The sequence below is a fragment of the Pan paniscus genome, chromosome 13 (genome assembly GCF_029289425.2).
Source record: "Pan paniscus chromosome 13, NHGRI_mPanPan1-v2.0_pri, whole genome shotgun sequence".
Taxonomy (NCBI): Eukaryota; Metazoa; Chordata; class Mammalia; order Primates; family Hominidae; genus Pan; species Pan paniscus.
Genome location: NC_073262.2, coordinates 55,335,447 through 55,353,823, shown reverse-complemented (window position 1 = coordinate 55,353,823; position 18,377 = coordinate 55,335,447). Strand labels below are relative to the sequence as shown.

General features: G+C 36.3%; 1 protein-coding gene across 9 annotated transcripts in view; it reads left to right on the top strand.

The window, feature by feature from the left end:
• PRPF40A (pre-mRNA processing factor 40 homolog A) overlaps positions 1 to 14,172 on the top strand; it is a 62,264-nt gene extending 48,092 nt beyond the window's left edge. For 5 of the 9 annotated variants that reach the window (XM_034954294.3, XM_034954292.3, XM_034954290.3 and 2 more), the window contains 11 exons: positions 227 to 360; positions 5,228 to 5,342; positions 5,513 to 5,604; positions 5,709 to 5,825; positions 6,329 to 6,466; positions 6,805 to 6,900; positions 10,145 to 10,231; positions 10,312 to 10,408; positions 10,492 to 10,553; positions 11,481 to 11,612; positions 13,103 to 14,172. In XM_034954294.3, coding sequence (XP_034810185.3) covers positions 227 to 360; positions 5,228 to 5,342; positions 5,513 to 5,604; positions 5,709 to 5,825; positions 6,329 to 6,466; positions 6,805 to 6,900; positions 10,145 to 10,231; positions 10,312 to 10,408; positions 10,492 to 10,553; positions 11,481 to 11,612; positions 13,103 to 13,195 — 1,163 coding nt within the window. In that variant the 3' untranslated portion in view covers positions 13,196 to 14,172. Of the gene's footprint in view, positions 1 to 226; positions 361 to 5,227; positions 5,343 to 5,500; positions 5,605 to 5,708; positions 5,826 to 6,328; positions 6,467 to 6,804; positions 6,901 to 10,144; positions 10,232 to 10,311; positions 10,409 to 10,491; positions 10,554 to 11,480; positions 11,613 to 13,102 lie in introns of all 9 variants that reach the window. The other 4 variants (XM_034954293.3, XM_034954291.3, XM_034954289.3 and 1 more) reach the window with 1 other exon arrangement.
• Positions 14,173 to 18,377: the final 4,205 nt, after the last annotated feature.

Here is an 18,377-nt window from a genome sequence, read left to right as displayed (position 1 = left end):
CGGGGTCTTGCTGTGTTGCCCAGGCTAGTCTTGAACTCCTGGGCTCAAGCAATCCTCCCACCTCAGCCTTCCAAAGTGTTCAGATTACAGGCATGAGCCACCACACCCTAGCCTAACTACAAGTATTTTTGACAGGTGATTTTGAAATTTTGGGGGAGCTAATGCAAATAAACTACTTTACTTGTTGACATTTGACACTCTAAATTTTAACTGGCAAATACTTTAGATATGGACAAAGAAGATGCATTAATTTGCTTTGAAGAACACATTCGGGCTTTAGAAAAGGAGGAAGAAGAAGAAAAACAGAAGAGTTTGCTGAGAGAAAGGAGACGACAGCGAAAAAATAGGGAATCTTTCCAGGTAAAAGAAAAAGCTCTCTTTTCTAACTTAGTTTTATATTATATTTACTGAACTTTGACAGTGATGCAAAGAGTTTTGAGACAACTGTTCCCAGATCATAGACTTAGGCTTTGTGAGGACTCATACACATTTAACTCTTTAAGTTCTTCAGATGAACATTGGTAAATGAGGTTTTGGTTGGGAAAAACAACAGGAGAGATGACTGGAAACAAGATATGTGTGGTGAGTCAGTAGTAGATGATATTTAGTCTCTGGAGGACAAAGGGACTGCTAAGGTATAGTTTGGGGATGGGCCATAATTTCTTAAACACTAAAAAAAGGACCCGGGATTGCATGTTTTTTAGCTAGTAGTTCATTTTCATCTTGAAGTATCATTTTTATTTTCAGTGATAGAAAATATCATGGAGCAATGAAGTTTTTGCATTTCATATCTCACCTATTTCAATAATTATAATAGCTAATATTCTTTGATTGCTTACTGTCAATACAATTTACATTTGTAATCTCAATTTTTATGACAGTCTTACCTTATAAGGGTACTTACTGTTTTTGTTATATAAGTTTATATAACTAAGGAAATGGAGAGGTGAAGTGACTTGCCCAAGTTCAACAGCTGCTGAATAGTGAAGCCAGAATTTGAATCCATGCAGTTTTGATTACAGGGTCTCTTCCATTAACCATTGTATTAGGATAAATGCTAGGTTACAATGGCTTAAATAAGTTTTTTTCTCGAAGTAACAGTCTTTTTGGTCTAGGGCAGGGCATATTGCCATCCCTTAAGGCAGTGGTTCTCAAAATTCAGTGTATCAGAATGAAGTGGAGGACTTTTAAAAAATTTCTTCTGGCCGGGCACGGTGGCTCATGCCCATAATCCCAGCACTTTGAGAGGCTGAGGCTGGCAACTGCTTGAGTCCAGAAGTTCAAGACCAGCCTGGGTAACATGATGAAACCCGGTCCCTACTAAAAATACAAAAAATAATAATAATAATTAGCCGGGTGTGGTGGTGCATGCCTGTAGTCCCAGCTACTCAGGAGGCTGAGGTGGGAGAACCTGAGCCCAGGAGATCAAGGCTGCAGTGAGCTGCGATGGTGCCACTGCACTCTAGACTGTGCGAAAGAGCGAGATCCTGTCTCCAAAAAAAAAAAAAAAAAAAGTATTCGCGCTATGCCAAAGGTTACTAACTGTCTTAAACATCACAGCCAGTAGAAAGATTTCAGTCCTTATTCAATGAAAACTTAACATTTACTACTCTTGATAGGTTCCTTTATCTTAGTGACTTTCTAGACTTGATCATGTTCTACAACGGTTAAAAACACAAATTGTTTAGCCTTACCTGAAGAATTTGAAATAGTAAGTCTGGGGTGGAGTCTGAAAATTTCATTTCTAAATTTCCAGGTGATATTGATACTGTTGGACCATAGTTTGAGAACCAGTGCCCTAGCATGTTAACCTTCTCTGCAGAGTTAGGGGTATGCTGCCCCCATTTCACATTTTAACTTGGAAAAAGTAGAAAGAACAGTTCTTTTTAAAACTAGTGATGTAGAAGTTCTGCTCACCTCCTTCATTTGGGTTCAGTTGCTGAGAATTTAGTCACAGGGCCACAACTAGCTACACAAAGGAGGCTAGAAAACTTAGCTTTTAGCTAAGCAGCCATGTGCCCAGAAAGAAGGGGAGGACAGATTCTTAGGAGGGCTATTATACACTCTTCCACAACTTAAGCTTTAATGTCTCTGATGAAGGTTTTGCAGTGGTTTAAAATAAGGAGACATATATGAAAAAATAATAATACAGTGAAAATAAGGTCTGGGTCATAGAAAATACGAGACTATAATGTAAACAATATTGAAGATGGAGACTGTGAGGCAAAATTTTGATGTAAAGGCTGTTATGGTTCCTTAAATAAGCTTAAATGTGGCTTTGAATCAGATTGCTATGTGTCTGGCATAGTTTCTGATTACTACTAATATAATTGGTGTTAAGTATGTTGTATTAATATTCTTTCAGATATTCAGCCTGGTAATTTTCCTGTTCTGCTATTTCAAAAGATTTATTTAGGACTTTAGTGAAATGAATTAAAAGAGAAGATTGGCATTAGACAATAAAAGATCATTAATGGAGAGCTTCTCAGTAGTTATGATTATGATGATGACTATCTTTTTATTTAGTGTTCATTTGCTAATCAGAAAATTCATCACGTCTGTGACAAGGAAACTATGATCCTGTTTTTCTTATGTCTTAAAACTGGTATTTGAAGTCAATTTTGTCTGGAAAGGATTGATGTGAGGCTTTCAAGGAGAACCAGAGGAATGTATAGTGTCTCAGAAGCCAAGAGTTTGGAATTTTAAGATAGAGCATGATCCCCAGATGCACAGAATCAGTATCACCTGGGAAAATATGAAAATGCATATTCTCAAACTCCACGTCAGACTTACAGAATCAGATTCTGGAAATGGGACCTAACAATATGATTTTTTTAAACAGTCCTTCAAATGAGTCTTCGAGAAACCCCTGAGGTAAAGGAATCCACCTAAAGTAACATGTTAAGAAATTTTTATGGAATGAGGACTGAAAGAATACTGTTAAGAGTGGCATTTAAGGTGTTTAGTGACCATTGGCATGGTAGGGAAAGTTAAAGGTCTGCCAAATAGTTGAAAGATATTCAATAAGGTAAAATTCAAATAAGCTTGCGGTTAAGAGAAAGGCTTTTCTTGGGTAAGAGAAAACCAGTTAAGAGGGAGAGAATGAAGGAAGAATTGAAAAATAAGGGTGATTCTCATTAAACAAAATCTCGGAAAGTTGGGAATTCAAGCATATATATGAATACAGTTACATTGAGAACAGTATATAAGAGAACAAAAAGAAGGATGAAGATGGAGAAAAATTAATACCGATTTGGATCTAAGACAGTGGTGCTCAACCAAGAAAGATTTTTGTGATTGTCACTATTTGTGGGGAACATGCTACTGGCATCTAGTGTGTAGAGGCGAGAGATGCTGATAAACATCCTGCAATGTACAGGGCTCAAACATACCCCGCCCTCAACCAAGAGAAAGAAAGAAAAAAAAATTACGTCATCCAAGATGTCATTAGTGCCACGGGAAGAAGAAACATCAAGCTCAGCGATCTTTGAAGCAACTTGCTTTCCATAATGTAAAAGGCAAGGCTTTTTCACCCCTAAAATGGGGCAAGTAAAATAGAATAAGAACCATACAGTTTTGTCAGGGTGGTTTTCAAACCTGAATTCACATTGGTCATCTAATATTCCAAATATCTGGATATTAATTCATATTGCTTTAAAAAAATATTCCTCAGGTGATTCTTTCAGGTTAGGGATCCACTATTGAAATAATTTCAGTCTCACAGTTCTTTGACTTTATCAGACATCTCACCAGTCTGGAAGTGTAAGAAACACTAGCAAAACAGGTATGATAGAGTGAGGTAAGTTCTAAGGTACTAGAGCATCACTGAAGATGGTTTCCAAACTATTTTAGATACTCAGGGAGCAAGTGAGGAAGCTGGTGAGCACAACAAGAGTGGTTAAGACAAAATTCCATTTATGTTGAAGGGTAAGGGTAGTTGACAAAAGGGTAGATACAGGCAGGGTTTGAGAAAAGAATTTCAGAGTTGTAAGGGAGTATGGACATATTTAGTCTTGTTTGAAGAGGAGTGAGTGGAGTTGTAAGTGCCTGATGTTACTTTGGGACAGCTCTATCCAATAAAAATGTGAATGCCACAAATGTGATTTTAATTTCCTATTTTAGTAATTTAACCCAATATAACCAGATATTATTTTAACACGTAATCAATATTTTTTTAAATTGCTAATGTTTGTGGTATTAAATCTTCAAGATCATTGTGTGTTTTGTACTTAACAGCACATCACAACTCAGACTAGCTACATTTCATGTACCGAGAAGCTACGTTTGGTCAGTGGCTACCTTATTGAACAGTGCAGGTATAGGAATTGTGGGAACAGAATATAGGGTTACAGTTTCTTTTAGGCACATTTGTGTATAGCAGCAGTCCCCAACCTTTTTGGCACCAGGGACCAGTTTAGTGGAAGACAGTTTTTCTTGGTGGGGTGGGGTGGGGAGTTGGTATCATCAGGCATTAGATTCTCATAAGGACCACACAACCTAGATTCCTGGCATGCTCAGTTCACAATATGGTTTGCAGTCCTATGAGAATCTGATGCCGCCACTGATCTGACAGGAGGTGGAGCTGGGGCGGTAATGCTTGTTCCACCACTCACTTCTTGCTGTGTGGCTTGGTTCCGGTTCCGTGGCCGGGGGTTGGGATCCCCTGGTGTATAGGATTAAACTCCCTAAGGATTGGGTTGGAAGCAGGAAGTGTGGAAATTGAAACTAGATATGGGTTTGAATCCTAGGTCTCCAAACTACTTTGGGAAAATTATACATCCTCCTCTTAAGGCCCCTTGTTTTTTAAAAGTAAATAAAAATACCTAGAACACATTAGGCACTATTTTTAAAGACAGAAAGTATATATTCAAGGAAACATGTATATACATTCTTTAGCCTCATCATTTGAGGTAGATATCCAGTAATTTAACTTTTACCTTTTTTTTTTAAAGCTAAAAATTAGGTTCTATCTTAAAGGGTAGGAAATAGAACCTTAGGAAGATAATGTGCTGTTTCAAAAGTTATTTTCTCTAAAGGACAAAATATTTTTTTGCCTAAAGGCAGTTGTTACTTTGCCCAAATAGCAAATATTCTTTGTGCCCAAACAGGTTTGGGATAACATTGGTAGAAGAGTTTTAACTATGTCAAAGTTTTTGTGTGTTTTCATGTTAGACTCTTATTTCTCATGTACTCGAGATGACTTTCCAAATATAATTTTTCTCCCTAGATATTTTTAGATGAATTACATGAACATGGACAACTACATTCTATGTCATCTTGGATGGAATTGTATCCAACTATTAGTTCTGATATTAGATTCACTAATATGCTTGGTCAGCCTGGTAAGATTATTTTCTTTCCTAATTTACCGTTATGGTAATAGTTGGAATGGGCCAAATGCAAAGGTGATTGTGTTGGGGGAAAGGGTGCTTTATTTTTGTTTTTTAAACAACAAAGTAATTGCAGCTCTTTGGTTAGAGCTAGCTTTTGACTTCTTTAGTTTTTTCATTAGGATCAACTGCACTTGATCTTTTCAAGTTTTATGTTGAGGATCTTAAAGCACGTTATCATGACGAGAAGAAGATAATAAAAGACATTCTAAAGGTAAATATATTTGTTCTTACCTTTTAACCAATAGTATATCTTAAAAGTTAGTACTGTATTCCTTTGATTTATGCATTATTAATGTTAAGATTTCTTTTTTTTAGGATAAAGGATTTGTAGTTGAAGTAAATACTACTTTTGAAGATTTTGTGGCGATAATCAGTTCAACTAAAAGATCAACTACATTAGATGCTGGAAATATCAAATTGGCTTTCAATAGTGTAAGTTATTTTTTCTGTTGTAAGTAACTAGTTTAGTAGTATAGTTTTTAATTTATTCAGATAAAAGCAGCTAAGTTGCAGAGTGTTGGAATAAGGGAATATGAATAGAATTTTACAGAGTAGTAGCCAGTCTTTCAGGTAAGGTAAAACAAAAAACTTTATTTAGATGATGGATTGATATTAAACTTCCTTTGCTCAAATTAACTGGTATTATACATAAAATGGCCATTATAAATCAGGCCTTGGGCCACACATAGAGTACACTAACGATAGCTGATGAGCTTAAAAAAAAAAAATTGCAAAAAACCCTTATAATGTTTTAAGAAAGTTTACAAATTTGTGTTGGGCCACATTTCAAAGTGGTCCTGGGCCACATGTGGCCCGTGGGCCACAGGTTGGACAAGCTTGTTTTAAACAATGCGTGATTCCTAAATTAACAATAAATTATTTCAGCTAATAGTTATGATACTATTATAACTGATTAAATATGATTTTCTTAATAGTTACTAGAAAAGGCAGAAGCCCGTGAACGTGAAAGAGAAAAAGAAGAGGCTCGGAAGATGAAACGAAAAGAATCTGCATTTAAGAGTATGTTAAAACAAGCTGCTCCTCCGATAGAATTGGATGCTGTCTGGGAAGATGTATGTATACTTGTTATTTTTTTCTAATGGAATTCTTTTCTTTACAGTTGAGAAATTTAAAATATTTTTATTTTTCATTTTATAGCCACAAAAATCAGCTAAATTTATTTGTAGAATATATTAAATGTATTTAGAATATAATAAAAGCATTAAATCAGCTGTTGACTCTGTGTTTAGGAATATTTGTAAAGAATGGTTTGGACTTTTGAAGGGAGGAAATAATGGACTTTAAGGGGACTGATTCATCACAGTTTTCACTTGCTGTTATGATTTATTTTAGATGTATTGTTGTACTTTTCTTGGTATTCATATATTTATTTTGTATCTGAATTTTTCAGATCCGTGAGAGATTTGTAAAAGAGCCAGCATTTGAGGACATAACTCTAGAATCTGAAAGAAAACGAATATTTAAAGATTTTATGCATGTGCTTGAGGTAATTTTAGAATTCTCATATACAAAATATATAAAATATAAACAAATTGAAGAACTTTGATGAAAGTATGTTGCTTAATATTCACTGCTTTTATACAAATGTACTTACCTGGATGGTTAGAGAATGGTTTTTTCCTATAAAAACTGCTTTTAAGTAAAAGAAACTATTAAGTTTCCATGGGAATATAAAGATTTGTATGTGAAGACTGTTCTGTATTTTTAGAAAGTTTTAGAAATTGAGCAGTTTGGCAGCCACATGGATTGATTGACTAATAAAGAAAACTTAAAATTTTTCTTGTAAAGCAGATAGAAGACAGCTTTTAGGCACATTTGAGGTATTATACCACATTAGCTGTGTAGAAAAGAAAGTTTCTGGAAAGTAATGGAATAAATGGTAAGTTTTTGTTAAAATAAGCAATGAAACAATAACATCTCAGGTCACTTTAATAGGTAAGGTTCACTGGGCACGGTGGCTCACGCCTGTAAAACAAGCACTTTGGGAGGCCAAGGTGTGTGCTGATCACCTGAGGTCAGGAGTTTGAAACCAGCCTGGCCAACATGGCGAAATCCTGTCTCTACTAAAAATACAAAAAAATTATCAGGGAGTGGTGGCGGGCACCTGTAATCCCAGCCACTCAGGAGGCTGAGGCAAGAGAATTGCTTGAACCCAGGAGGCGGAGGTTGCAGTGAGCCAAGATCATGCCACTGCACTCCAGCCTGGGCAACAGAGCGGGACTCCTTCCCAAAAAAAAAAAAAAAAAAAAAAAAAAGTATTTTGATGACAGTTTCAGTTAGGCCCTTGTAAGTATGCTGAATTGACCAATAATTATTGAATAATAGTATTCGATGCCTATGTGGGCCAGTGTTCTAATTGCTTTATGTATATTATATTTATGAACTGAATCCTTTCAATAAGCCTGTGAAGTTACTAGGTGAACAAACTAAGGCAGAGAGAAGTAAAGTGACTTACAGGGTTGGAAGCCGGGCATGTTGACCTTGGTCAGTGCTTTTAACAAGTATGCCATGCTGTCAGTTTTAGAGTAGCTAATACTTTATAAGCTAAAAACTAGTATGTGCTTAATATTACAGTGTTGCATTGTAAATGGGCATAGGTCACTAAATTGACTATTTCCTATTTCTTGATTTATTGTTCTTGATTAATATAATGTTAACCACAGTTTTTTCTGTACCATGTACTCACAAAGGCCCTGTATTGTTTCACAGCTGCCTCTAGATGTGGTCCTGTTGGCCTTTTTTTTTTTTTTTTTAAAGCGGGGTCTCTGTCATCCATCCACTCCTAGGCCAGAGTGCAGCGGTGCAGTTATGGGTCACTGCAACCTTGAACTGTTGGGTTCAAACGATCCTCCTAAGTAGCTGGAACTGCAGGCACGTGCCATCACACTTGGCTTTTTGTGGGGGCTTTTTTGGTTTTTGTTTTTATAAAGATGGGATCTTGCTGTGTTGGGCAAGCTGACCTCAAGCAAGTCTCCTGCCTTGGCCTCCTGAAGTACTGTGATTATAGGTGTGAGCAACCATGCTGGGCCTCTAGATCTTTTCTGTGCCAAATGTAGTGCAGACCAGAAGCATCTGCATTACCTAGGAGCTTCTTAGGAATGCAGAACCTTAGGCCCCATGGGGCAGAAATCCTGCGTCTGACTTCATTTTAACCAGATTCCCAAGCATTAAAATATACATTTAATTTTGAGAAGCTCTGCTCTAGATAGTGACTAACCTATTTTCCCGCAGTTCAAGAGTCTACAGATTCATGATCTATACTGGGGGTAAAGTAGTTAGGTGGTAAATGGAGTAAAAATGGTACCATAGGGAAGGGCTGAACACATTCAGATTTTGGGGCCTTAATAATCTGAGGCTTGAGGTATTAAAGAAAGGTAGGTTAGCATTCAGTGAGATCAAAAGGAGAATAGTCCATTCTGAGATCCAGATTTTCCATTTCCACTTCTGTAACTGAGGTAGAATTTATTCTCAAAGCCATAGAAATGTTTAGGGGCAAGGAGCTTGTACTGTAGCACCCCCCATCACTGCTAACCTAGTAATTGTTTTAATAAGTAGAAATCCACAAAGACAGCATATGGATGTCTAACAATGTCTTGTTTGAGGAGGAAGGAAATGGCTCCTTGGGGGAAATGAAAGAGGGGTAGCAGATTTTGCATTTATTCTGACATCAGCCTTATATATCTCAATTCAAGGATGGCTCTCAGGTTGTTCTTTATCTTAGTGCTTGGCCTAACTTGCTGACCAAAGCCAGATTGATTACAAAAACCATGTCTGAGTGTCATTGTATTTCACTGTCATTAAAAGCAGATGTCACTGCATATTATACTTTTCTTCTAAACCACACCATTCTCTTTCTTAAAAAATACTTTTTCAGGCTGGGCACAGTGGCTCACGCCTGTAATCCCAGCATTTTGGGAGGCCGAGGTGGGCAGATCACAAGGTCAGGAGATCGAGACCATCCTGGCTAACATGGTGAAACCCCATCTCTACTAAAAATACAAAAAATTAGCCGGGCATGGTGGCAGGCGCCTGTAGTCCCAGCTACTCGGGAGGCTGAGGCAGGAGAATGGCGTGAACCCAGGAGGCGGAGCTTGCAGTGAGCTTAGATCACGCCACTGCACTCCAGCCTGGGTGACAGAGCGAGACTCCGTCTCAAAAAAACAAACAAACAAAAACTTTTTCAGCTGGGTGCAGTGGCTCATGGCTGTAATCCCAGCACTTTGAGAGGCCGAGGCGGGTGGATCACCTGAGGTCAGGAGTTTGAGACCAGGCTGGCCAACACGGTGAAACCCTGCCTCTACCAAAAATGCAAAAATTAGCTGGGCGTGGTGGTGTGCACCTGTAATCCCAGCTACTTGGGAGGCTGAGGCAGGAGAATTGCTTGAACCTGGGAAGCGGAGGTTGCATTGAGCCAAAATCGCACCACTGCACTCCAGCCAGGGTGACAGAGCGAGACTTCGTCTCAAAAAAAAACAAAAAAAAAGCCCTACTTTTTCTACTAACAGTTTTTAACATTGTTTTGTTTAGATGTCTAAATGAGTGGGTATAGGATGGGCAAGAAGGAAAAGAAAAAAAAAATTGACAATTCTTCGCAGTTTCAAGGGATTACATTTCTATATATTGTAGAGTTTTACTCTAAGAACTTACTTCCGTAGCTTTTTAAAGATTCTTTACAGTCTGTCTACAGTAAGTGTAAATTCTTGAATTTTTTTTTTTTTTTGTCCCCGTAGCATGAATGTCAGCATCATCATTCAAAGAACAAGAAACATTCTAAGAAATCTAAAAAACATCATAGGAAACGTTCCCGCTCTCGATCGGTAAGGGAATTTATTATATGGTGTCATGAGTGTATTAAAGTGTTAGCATTATTATGAATGAAATTATTTGTGTTTTTTAGGGGTCAGATTCAGATGATGATGATAGCCATTCAAAGAAAAAAAGACAACGATCAGAGTCTCGTTCTGCTTCAGAACATTCTTCTAGTGCAGAGTCTGGTGAGCATTTCTATTTATTTGATTAAATCATTGACACTGATATACTCAAAGTCTGACACTTTTTATCCTTTTGTGCTACTCAGAGAGAAGTTATAAAAAGTCAAAAAAGCATAAGAAGAAAAGTAAGAAGAGGAGACATAAATCTGTAAGCAAGCTTCTAATTTTTACGTTTCACCTAGGCTTTTGCCCTTAACTTCCTCAGAGATCATAGAACCTTTTTCTATCTAGTTCTCTGCAGCCCAGGACAGTTCAGGTGGGCACATAAACTTAGAGTTTTGTTGTTGCTCTTCACCTTAATCTTCCATTAAAATCATTTGGTGAGCTTTGAAAAAATACACACCCCAGTGTTAGGATCCCCATCCTGGTCTTTAAAATTAATATTCTAGAAAGAGACTCGTGTGTGTGCATGTGTCTCTGTGTATGTATGTATATTTGTGTGTATGTGTAGATTGCAGCTGTTGTTGAGAACCACAAGTCTAAATGTTAACACAACCACTCTACTCTTGCAGTTCTTATTCTTAGGTATACATTAAGATCCACCTAAGGAGCTTTTTGAAAATCTGAAGGCCTGGGTATCACCACAAACCTGTTGAATTACATTTTTTAAATTTGAATTTGTGCATATCTAATGAATAACCATTTAGGCACTAACGTTAAATTTTAAATAATTCCTACTCAGCAATTTCAAGAAAATAATTTTATTAATACAGCTCTCTGCCTTATGTGTTAAAGCTAACAGCAGTATACTATGTACATATATAAACCAATATTATATTGAGTTGGTGAGAAATGTAGTATCTGTCTGTATTTACATAATAGATACTACACATCTATTATGTGGTAGTAAGTCTCATGAGTGGTATTTTATCCTTCAGAATATTATCCTTCCCAAGGGAAAGCTGTCCCCATGAATCTTGGGTAAATTTTACTAAATCCTTGAGGTTAACAATTCACGTTTTATTTCATCTCTCTAAGAGCACATAACCTGTTATACATAGATGTTCTTAAATATTACCTATATAAGAATGGTATCTTCATCAAAATGCTAACCTGTTATTTTCTATTCATACAGGACTCTCCAGAATCCGATGCTGAGCGAGAGAAGGATAAAAAAGAAAAAGATCGGGAAAGTGAAAAAGACAGAACTAGACAAAGATCAGAATCAAAACACAAATCGCCTAAGAAAAAGACTGGAAAGGATTCTGTAAGTATTTAGAATTGTTTCATGCCTGTATTTTCAAAATGCAAAAATGTATTCTGTGGTTAAACCATGATGGTGTTGAAAGAATAGGCTTTTTTCCAGGTGTGCTACCATTGAAGAAAACAGTGAAAATTCAGTTAAGTACATTTCACACAATATCATAGTTTTTGGTCATGAATGATCCTAGGTTTTATTCTCCTAAATTTGATATTTTTTAAATATAGCATTTCATAACTATAGCCTTATTAACTCACTAAGAAAGGATATGGTCACTAAGAAGTGCCACTGGACATTTTTTACCTAATTTTCAAATTTTTTTTTTAAGTGAGAGACTAAATCTGGGATTCTACAGATGTCTACAGTTGTCACTGTTATTAAATCGTTTGTTTCAAAAGGTAGCAATTCCAGTAACTTTTAGAAATACTGATTTGGGGTGGAGGAAGGGCAAATAAATAGGAGAGGAGAATATCAGCCAAAGTTAGTATTTCAATAACAGATTACATAATTAGTCCTTTTGAAATATATGTATATATGAATGACAGAGCCTAATAACGCAAATGCTGTGGGTTTAGCAAGGGTAAATGCCTATGAATCATCACTGGAGAGCATAAACTATGTAGGTAAAACCCTATTAGGGATCTCTGGATATTCTGATTCGTTGGTATAGGGTGGGTTTTTTTTTAGAGCTGAAACAGGTGAGTCTGAGTCACATCGTAAGTGAAGAGTGAATGCTTCCTTTGTACTTTCTAGCAGCTTATGGTGGGTTAAATGAAATCCCTGGAGTGAATGAAAGAGGACGATATGGGAACTATCCACTTTTCAAAGGTTGTGTCTTACGGTGCAGTATTATTTTTGTTTGTTCAGCCTAAATCTTGTCCTGCTCATAAGTCTTGTGTATTTATTTGGCACAGGAATCCATCTGCTTAAAGCATACTACTTCTGTTTCTGTGACAATACTTTTGGAACCAGGGGGAAGCTACAAAATTAGCAAGGAATAGGCCAGGTGCAGTGGCTCACACCTGTGATCCTAGCCCTTTGGGAGGCCGAGGTGGGCAGATCACGAGGTCAGGAGTCGAGACCAGCCTGGCCAACATGGCGAAACCCCATCTCTACTAAAAATACAAAAATGAGCCAGGCTTGGTGGCAGGCGCCTGTAATCCCAGCTACTCAGGAGGCTGAGGCAGGAGAATTGCTTGAACCCAGGAGGCAGAGGTTGCAGTGAGCCGAGATCGTGCCACTGCACTCCAGCCTGGGTGACAAGAACAAGACTCCATCTCAACAAAAAAATTAGCAAGGAATATATTATCTAGGAAATGAATACCTGGCTTCCATTAAATGGAAATACTGCTTCATATTCACACAGTCTTTAAACCCTGTGAAATGTGTTTCTTTGGAAGAGAGTTTATATAGATACTGGATTCTTTTTTCAAAGGCTCAGCCCATAAACCTCTGAGTACTGATGTCAACTATAATTGTAATCAATGTCTTTTCAGGGTAATTGGGATACTTCTGGCAGCGAACTGAGTGAAGGGGAATTGGAAAAGCGCAGAAGAACCCTTTTGGAGCAACTGGATGATGATCAATAAATTATACCAAATATATGTTTACAGTATGATTTAAAGTCTGATTCAGACCAGGGACTCTATTTTAAGTTCAACTGAAATAACACTGGGTTTTAATTATATCACAGGAAAAAAAAAAGTGCATTTAAGTATTGTTATCGTGGACTTTATAAAAGCAAAGGAAATTGAAAATAACTTTTGATTCTGTATCAAGAATCATATTTTCATACAGTCATAACTGTCTTTCTGTGACCCTTTCACAGGGCACTGTAGGATGGATTAAAGGTGGCAATTTACTGATAACTGCAGATGTCTCTACTTTGTTCTAAAATCTAAGTCATGAGGTGATTTGATTTACTTTATAGAAGCTGGATTTTGAAGATCTAATGAAAAATTTTTTGATAATATAGTAGTACAAAAAAAGCACCAGCAACTGATAAAAACTGCTTTTTTGTGCGCTACCCAACTGGTTAAAGCCAATGTGATCTTTTATGGTGAAACTCCTAAGAAACAGGTGGTTTTGCTGGAAACTTGGTAGACCCTTAATTATAGTGGTGCTAATGAGCACTACTGTAATATAAAGCCACCATTATTTTTTATCAAACATCTGAATACATTTTACAAAGGCTATTGTGAGGGCATTATTTTGAGCATCTATTTTGAGGTGATGTTTTAAAAAACTTTAACATCAAATCAAATTGTAAATTAATTTAAATATATTGCCTTAAGGACCTACTAAAGAATGTGCCACCAGACTTTAAGTGATAGTTGCAATATCCTTGTCTAAAAAAAAAAAAAAGTTGACTTAAACATTTTCTTTAACAGTTGTCTTTTTTTTCTAAATTCAGTCTTTCTCTTGCTTTTTTTTCCCCGCTATTGAGGAAGTATTTTGCCTTCCCTACTCACTGAGAAGTATTGACTTCGTGGTACACATTCTAAAGCATTTCTGATTTGAATATTTTTGTACATTTTTATCAATTATTAAACCTTCTCTTCTAGTGTGTACTAGTATTTATTTCTACTTAAACTGCTCAGCTCTAAAGAAATTGTATGATCATTTTAAAGGTACTAAATCCCTGAAATTTTGCTTCATCTTATCCACACCGCTAGTTTACTTTCCTTTTTTAATATTTAAGAATATTATAAATCAGTGCATTTGAGGTCCCTAGATTTGTTTTTCACCTATGAATTTTTTACAGACTTTTAGAGAGGCTGTGGTTTGAAGACAGAATACTCTTTACATGCTAACTTTTGAAGGTTGGTAATGTAATTTATACTATTTTCCTTCAGTGCAGGAGATTTTTTAAGTAAATAAGTAAATTTTAGCACCTATTCTTCGGTATTATCTGTGTTATTCTTTTAATGTGTACACTTGAAGAGATCCTATTTCAAGTTGGGATTTTGAAGAACAAAAAGTTTTTTTCTTACCCATCCTAGTGAGTTTTGAAAGTGGGCCTGACCAGAATGTCTCTTTCCCATTTTGCCCCCTGTTTGAATTAAATATAATGTCTACTCTTTAAAGGCTGAAGGAGTGGGTGAGGGGATTGTTTCTCATTTTGTCTCCCAAGTCATTTTTCTGCTGTGAAATATGACCAGGCTTGTAGGAAGACTCATCTTGGAGAAAATGTGAAGTAATCAGATTGCTTGAGATTAGTCTCCTATTGTATATTAGAGCCAAAACACATAATAACTTTGGCAACAGGGAGTTGTCTAGACTCAATTTTCAGAGGTCCCATTGTAGTGAGTTAATATTGCTAATCATGTCAATCACTTGACATGGAAGTCAGTGGCAAATCTTTATGCATTTGATACTGGCAAATATATACTAGTGATGTTTCACAAAAGAATCTTAGAATCTGTAGAAAACATTAATTACTTCCATGAATGATTTCTAAAGTATAACTTTAAAGTTTTGATTTTTCTATTTAAATAAAAAGCTATTGATGTGTTTTAGCATGTCCTCAAAATAGATTCCTGTATTTCTTACAGAGATAATCTTACTATAACCGCAAATCCCTACAACACAATATAAAGTTTCCCTGTAGTTCACCCATGAAAATTATTTGACTTAACAACAACCATAGTAGTAAACCAATTGCAATTCAAAATGCAACATCCTTGCCATAAAAGATGTAACTTAAGTGACTGTGATCCTTTGTCTACCTTTCACGATCCCATCAAATGGGATTTAGTTGCCAGAAAGATACTTGACAGTCTTGAAGGCACAGGTGATAAGATTTTGTTCTCTGTGAATATTTTTAAACTAATAGGTTATGTTTTTAAATCTTCAATTTGGTAAAAAACTGAAACGTCTTGGAATATTGGTTCTATTAGAGTTAAATATGGTAAAACAGGAAAGCGTGTTTATTTTCAGATAAGGGGAATTTATACTTTTCATTAAAGTCTTGGAGTCTTAGGAAAATGTTGAGGGTTTGTCTTCCCCCAGTGTCATTAATACTAATGAACTATTAGATCAAATTCACTTATACATTTAATATCATAGTTATTCAAAATCAGGACTTTAAATATTTTTTTCTCCCAGTTCATATTTCTTTGTGCGAAAATTGAATTTGTATGAAAAGTTAGATAATTAAGCTAATCAAGTATGAAGTATACCCTCTTCCTAAGTGAATTTAAATAATGTAATGCTTTTAAATAAAAGCAGTGATCCCACCACATTTTTTTCAGCATAGTAGCTGGCATTTTGTTATTATTAGCCAGAGTAGCTTCAGCATATAAGTTATTGATGTTTTCCAACTTCAAAAGTGCATTTTATGCCTCCCAGTAAATTTGATAATGATTTGTCACAGCTTTGTCATCTTTTGACTTTTGCTTATGGGCCTCACTTCGTACAACTATAACATGAAAAAGGATTGTCCTAAAGTAAGGGAATCAGTTAATGGTAGGATGAAGAAACTGTAAAAACTCCTAGAAAAAAATCTGTGTGCATTTTTCTGGAAAGTTTTCAAACTGTGTAATTCAGTTTTCATTCAATTACATAATTTGGTTATATGCTTTAAAAAACATTTGTCTAAATGTTCCCGGTTTTCTTCTGGTCTTAGAGTCAGCTGAGTGCTGGCTATGCAGCCACTCGTATTTTTGCATCCAGAAAGGAGTAACCCCTTTATATGAAGATTTTTTTTTTTTAAGCTTAGATGCTATGTAAGAGAAGACTATTTGTAATCACATAGTACCCAGGGAGGAGTGATGAATGCTTTTTTAAAAAAGGATATTTAAGTATATTATGTAATTTAAATATAAATTATGAAACTAAAAAACTTCAGCTTTTAAAACTTTCTAAACAAAATGAAGCATAGTACATTAATTCCTTCTATCTTAAATCTGAGACTTTTTATTTTCCCTTGGGTATATATTTCTCTCAGTGTTAGGTAGATGTTAATTCAACCATCCTACATTCTCTACATAAAATTACACTCATTTTACATGAAAGCAAAATAATGTCGTTACTTTCATGGAACTGTGTTCTAACAGGCTTATAATCTCATTCTGTGCTTCTGGTAATGGCGTATACCAGTCTGATGATTCTTACCATCCTTATTCTTACATTACTCTTCCAATTGTTTCGACTTTAACTGGTGGTCATGTAAGTTCCTCGGTGGCAGGGATTTATCTGGTTCATTTACTGTTATATATCCTTGTGGAATAGGACAGTGCCTGGCATATAATAGGCACTTTTGGAATGAATGTAAAATACTAGTTGAAATATGTATTCATCTGGCATCCATGGTACCCATCATCTGTATTAAAGGGCTTAAAAAAGCATCATTGCAATAAACCATACTAACCCACCACTAAAGTCACAGTCATAATTGAAGTGCACCCAAAATAAGGTCCAGTGACTGTACCTTAGCTTTTACTTCAGACATGTCCAAAACTTGTGAGAACATACAATTTAAAGTTGAAAACTCATCATTTTGGGCTATTTTTGAATAGGGCTGAAATATGGTGACATGTCAGGCACTCAGTTTTTTGGAGCTGTCTTAAAGGTGAGGTGGAAAGTGAGAGATGATTTTGCTCTAATTACCCACACATTCTCCCTAACCCTCCATTTTAAGACACTTAGCTATAATAGCTTAAGACTATCAAAACTGCTTTTGTGATTCTCAGTAGGATCTAGTTCAAAGCCATCTCAGTGCTAGTGATTGGTAATTGTTAATTTGATGGTAATTACCCTACTTGTAAAGTTGACATTCATACTGGCTAATCCTCCCTGCCCCTAGTCGTGGACAATGAAACAGTGAGTGGCTGGTGAATTAGATCAGATTCAAACTAAGCCATTCCTTGATGCTATTCTTCACTACTGTTCCTTAGGGTATCTAAATGTGTTATTTATAAACATTTTTGGGGGCTCCTGCCTGCAAACTTCGGTAGGTGTTGGTCTTCCCCACCTCTACAACTGAGCCAAGGACTTGTTCTGAAAGGTGAGTAGTAAGGGAACAAGGTTTCTATTTTCTGTGTTTGTAATTACCAGATTTTCACCTCTGTTTATATATTATTCTGATGTAAAAGAACCTCATAGTTATATAAAATTAGACCTTTTGTAAATAAATATAATTTATTAGAAAAAATGGTATCTTTTACTAAATTGGATTTGTGTCAGTTTTTTCCTTTAAGCACCACTCAGGCAGCAAGCTCTATGCTGTGAGAGTTGCTGGAGGCCCACGTTGTGTTTTCTCAGTGTAATTCCTCTTTTTCTTGATAAAAAGACTTAAAAAAAAAACCCCCCCATCACTTATTTCACGTACATGTTTGTTTCTTCAGATTTTTCTTGGGCATAGATGGGCTATTAGTTTAAAAAGAAATGGAAAACAAATCCTTTTGATGAAATCTGATAAATTCATCTTTGGAGACATTTCTGATAAAAATTAGGAAATATATTAGGGTTAAGAAGAGTTATCAAACATTAAAATAGGTATGTGTGGCTGGGCACAATGGTTTGTGCCTGTAATCCCAACACTTGGGGAGGATGAGGCAGGCAGATCACTTGAGCTCAGGAGTTTGAGACCAGCCTGGGCAACACGGCAAAACCCTGTTTCTAGAAAAATTAGCCAGGTGTGGTTGTGCGTGTCTACAGTCCCAGCTACTCGGGAGGCTGAAGTGGGAGGATGGCTTGAGCCCAAGAGGCAGAGGTTGCCCTGAGCTGAGATTGTACCACTGCATTCCATCCTAGGTGATAGAGCCAGAC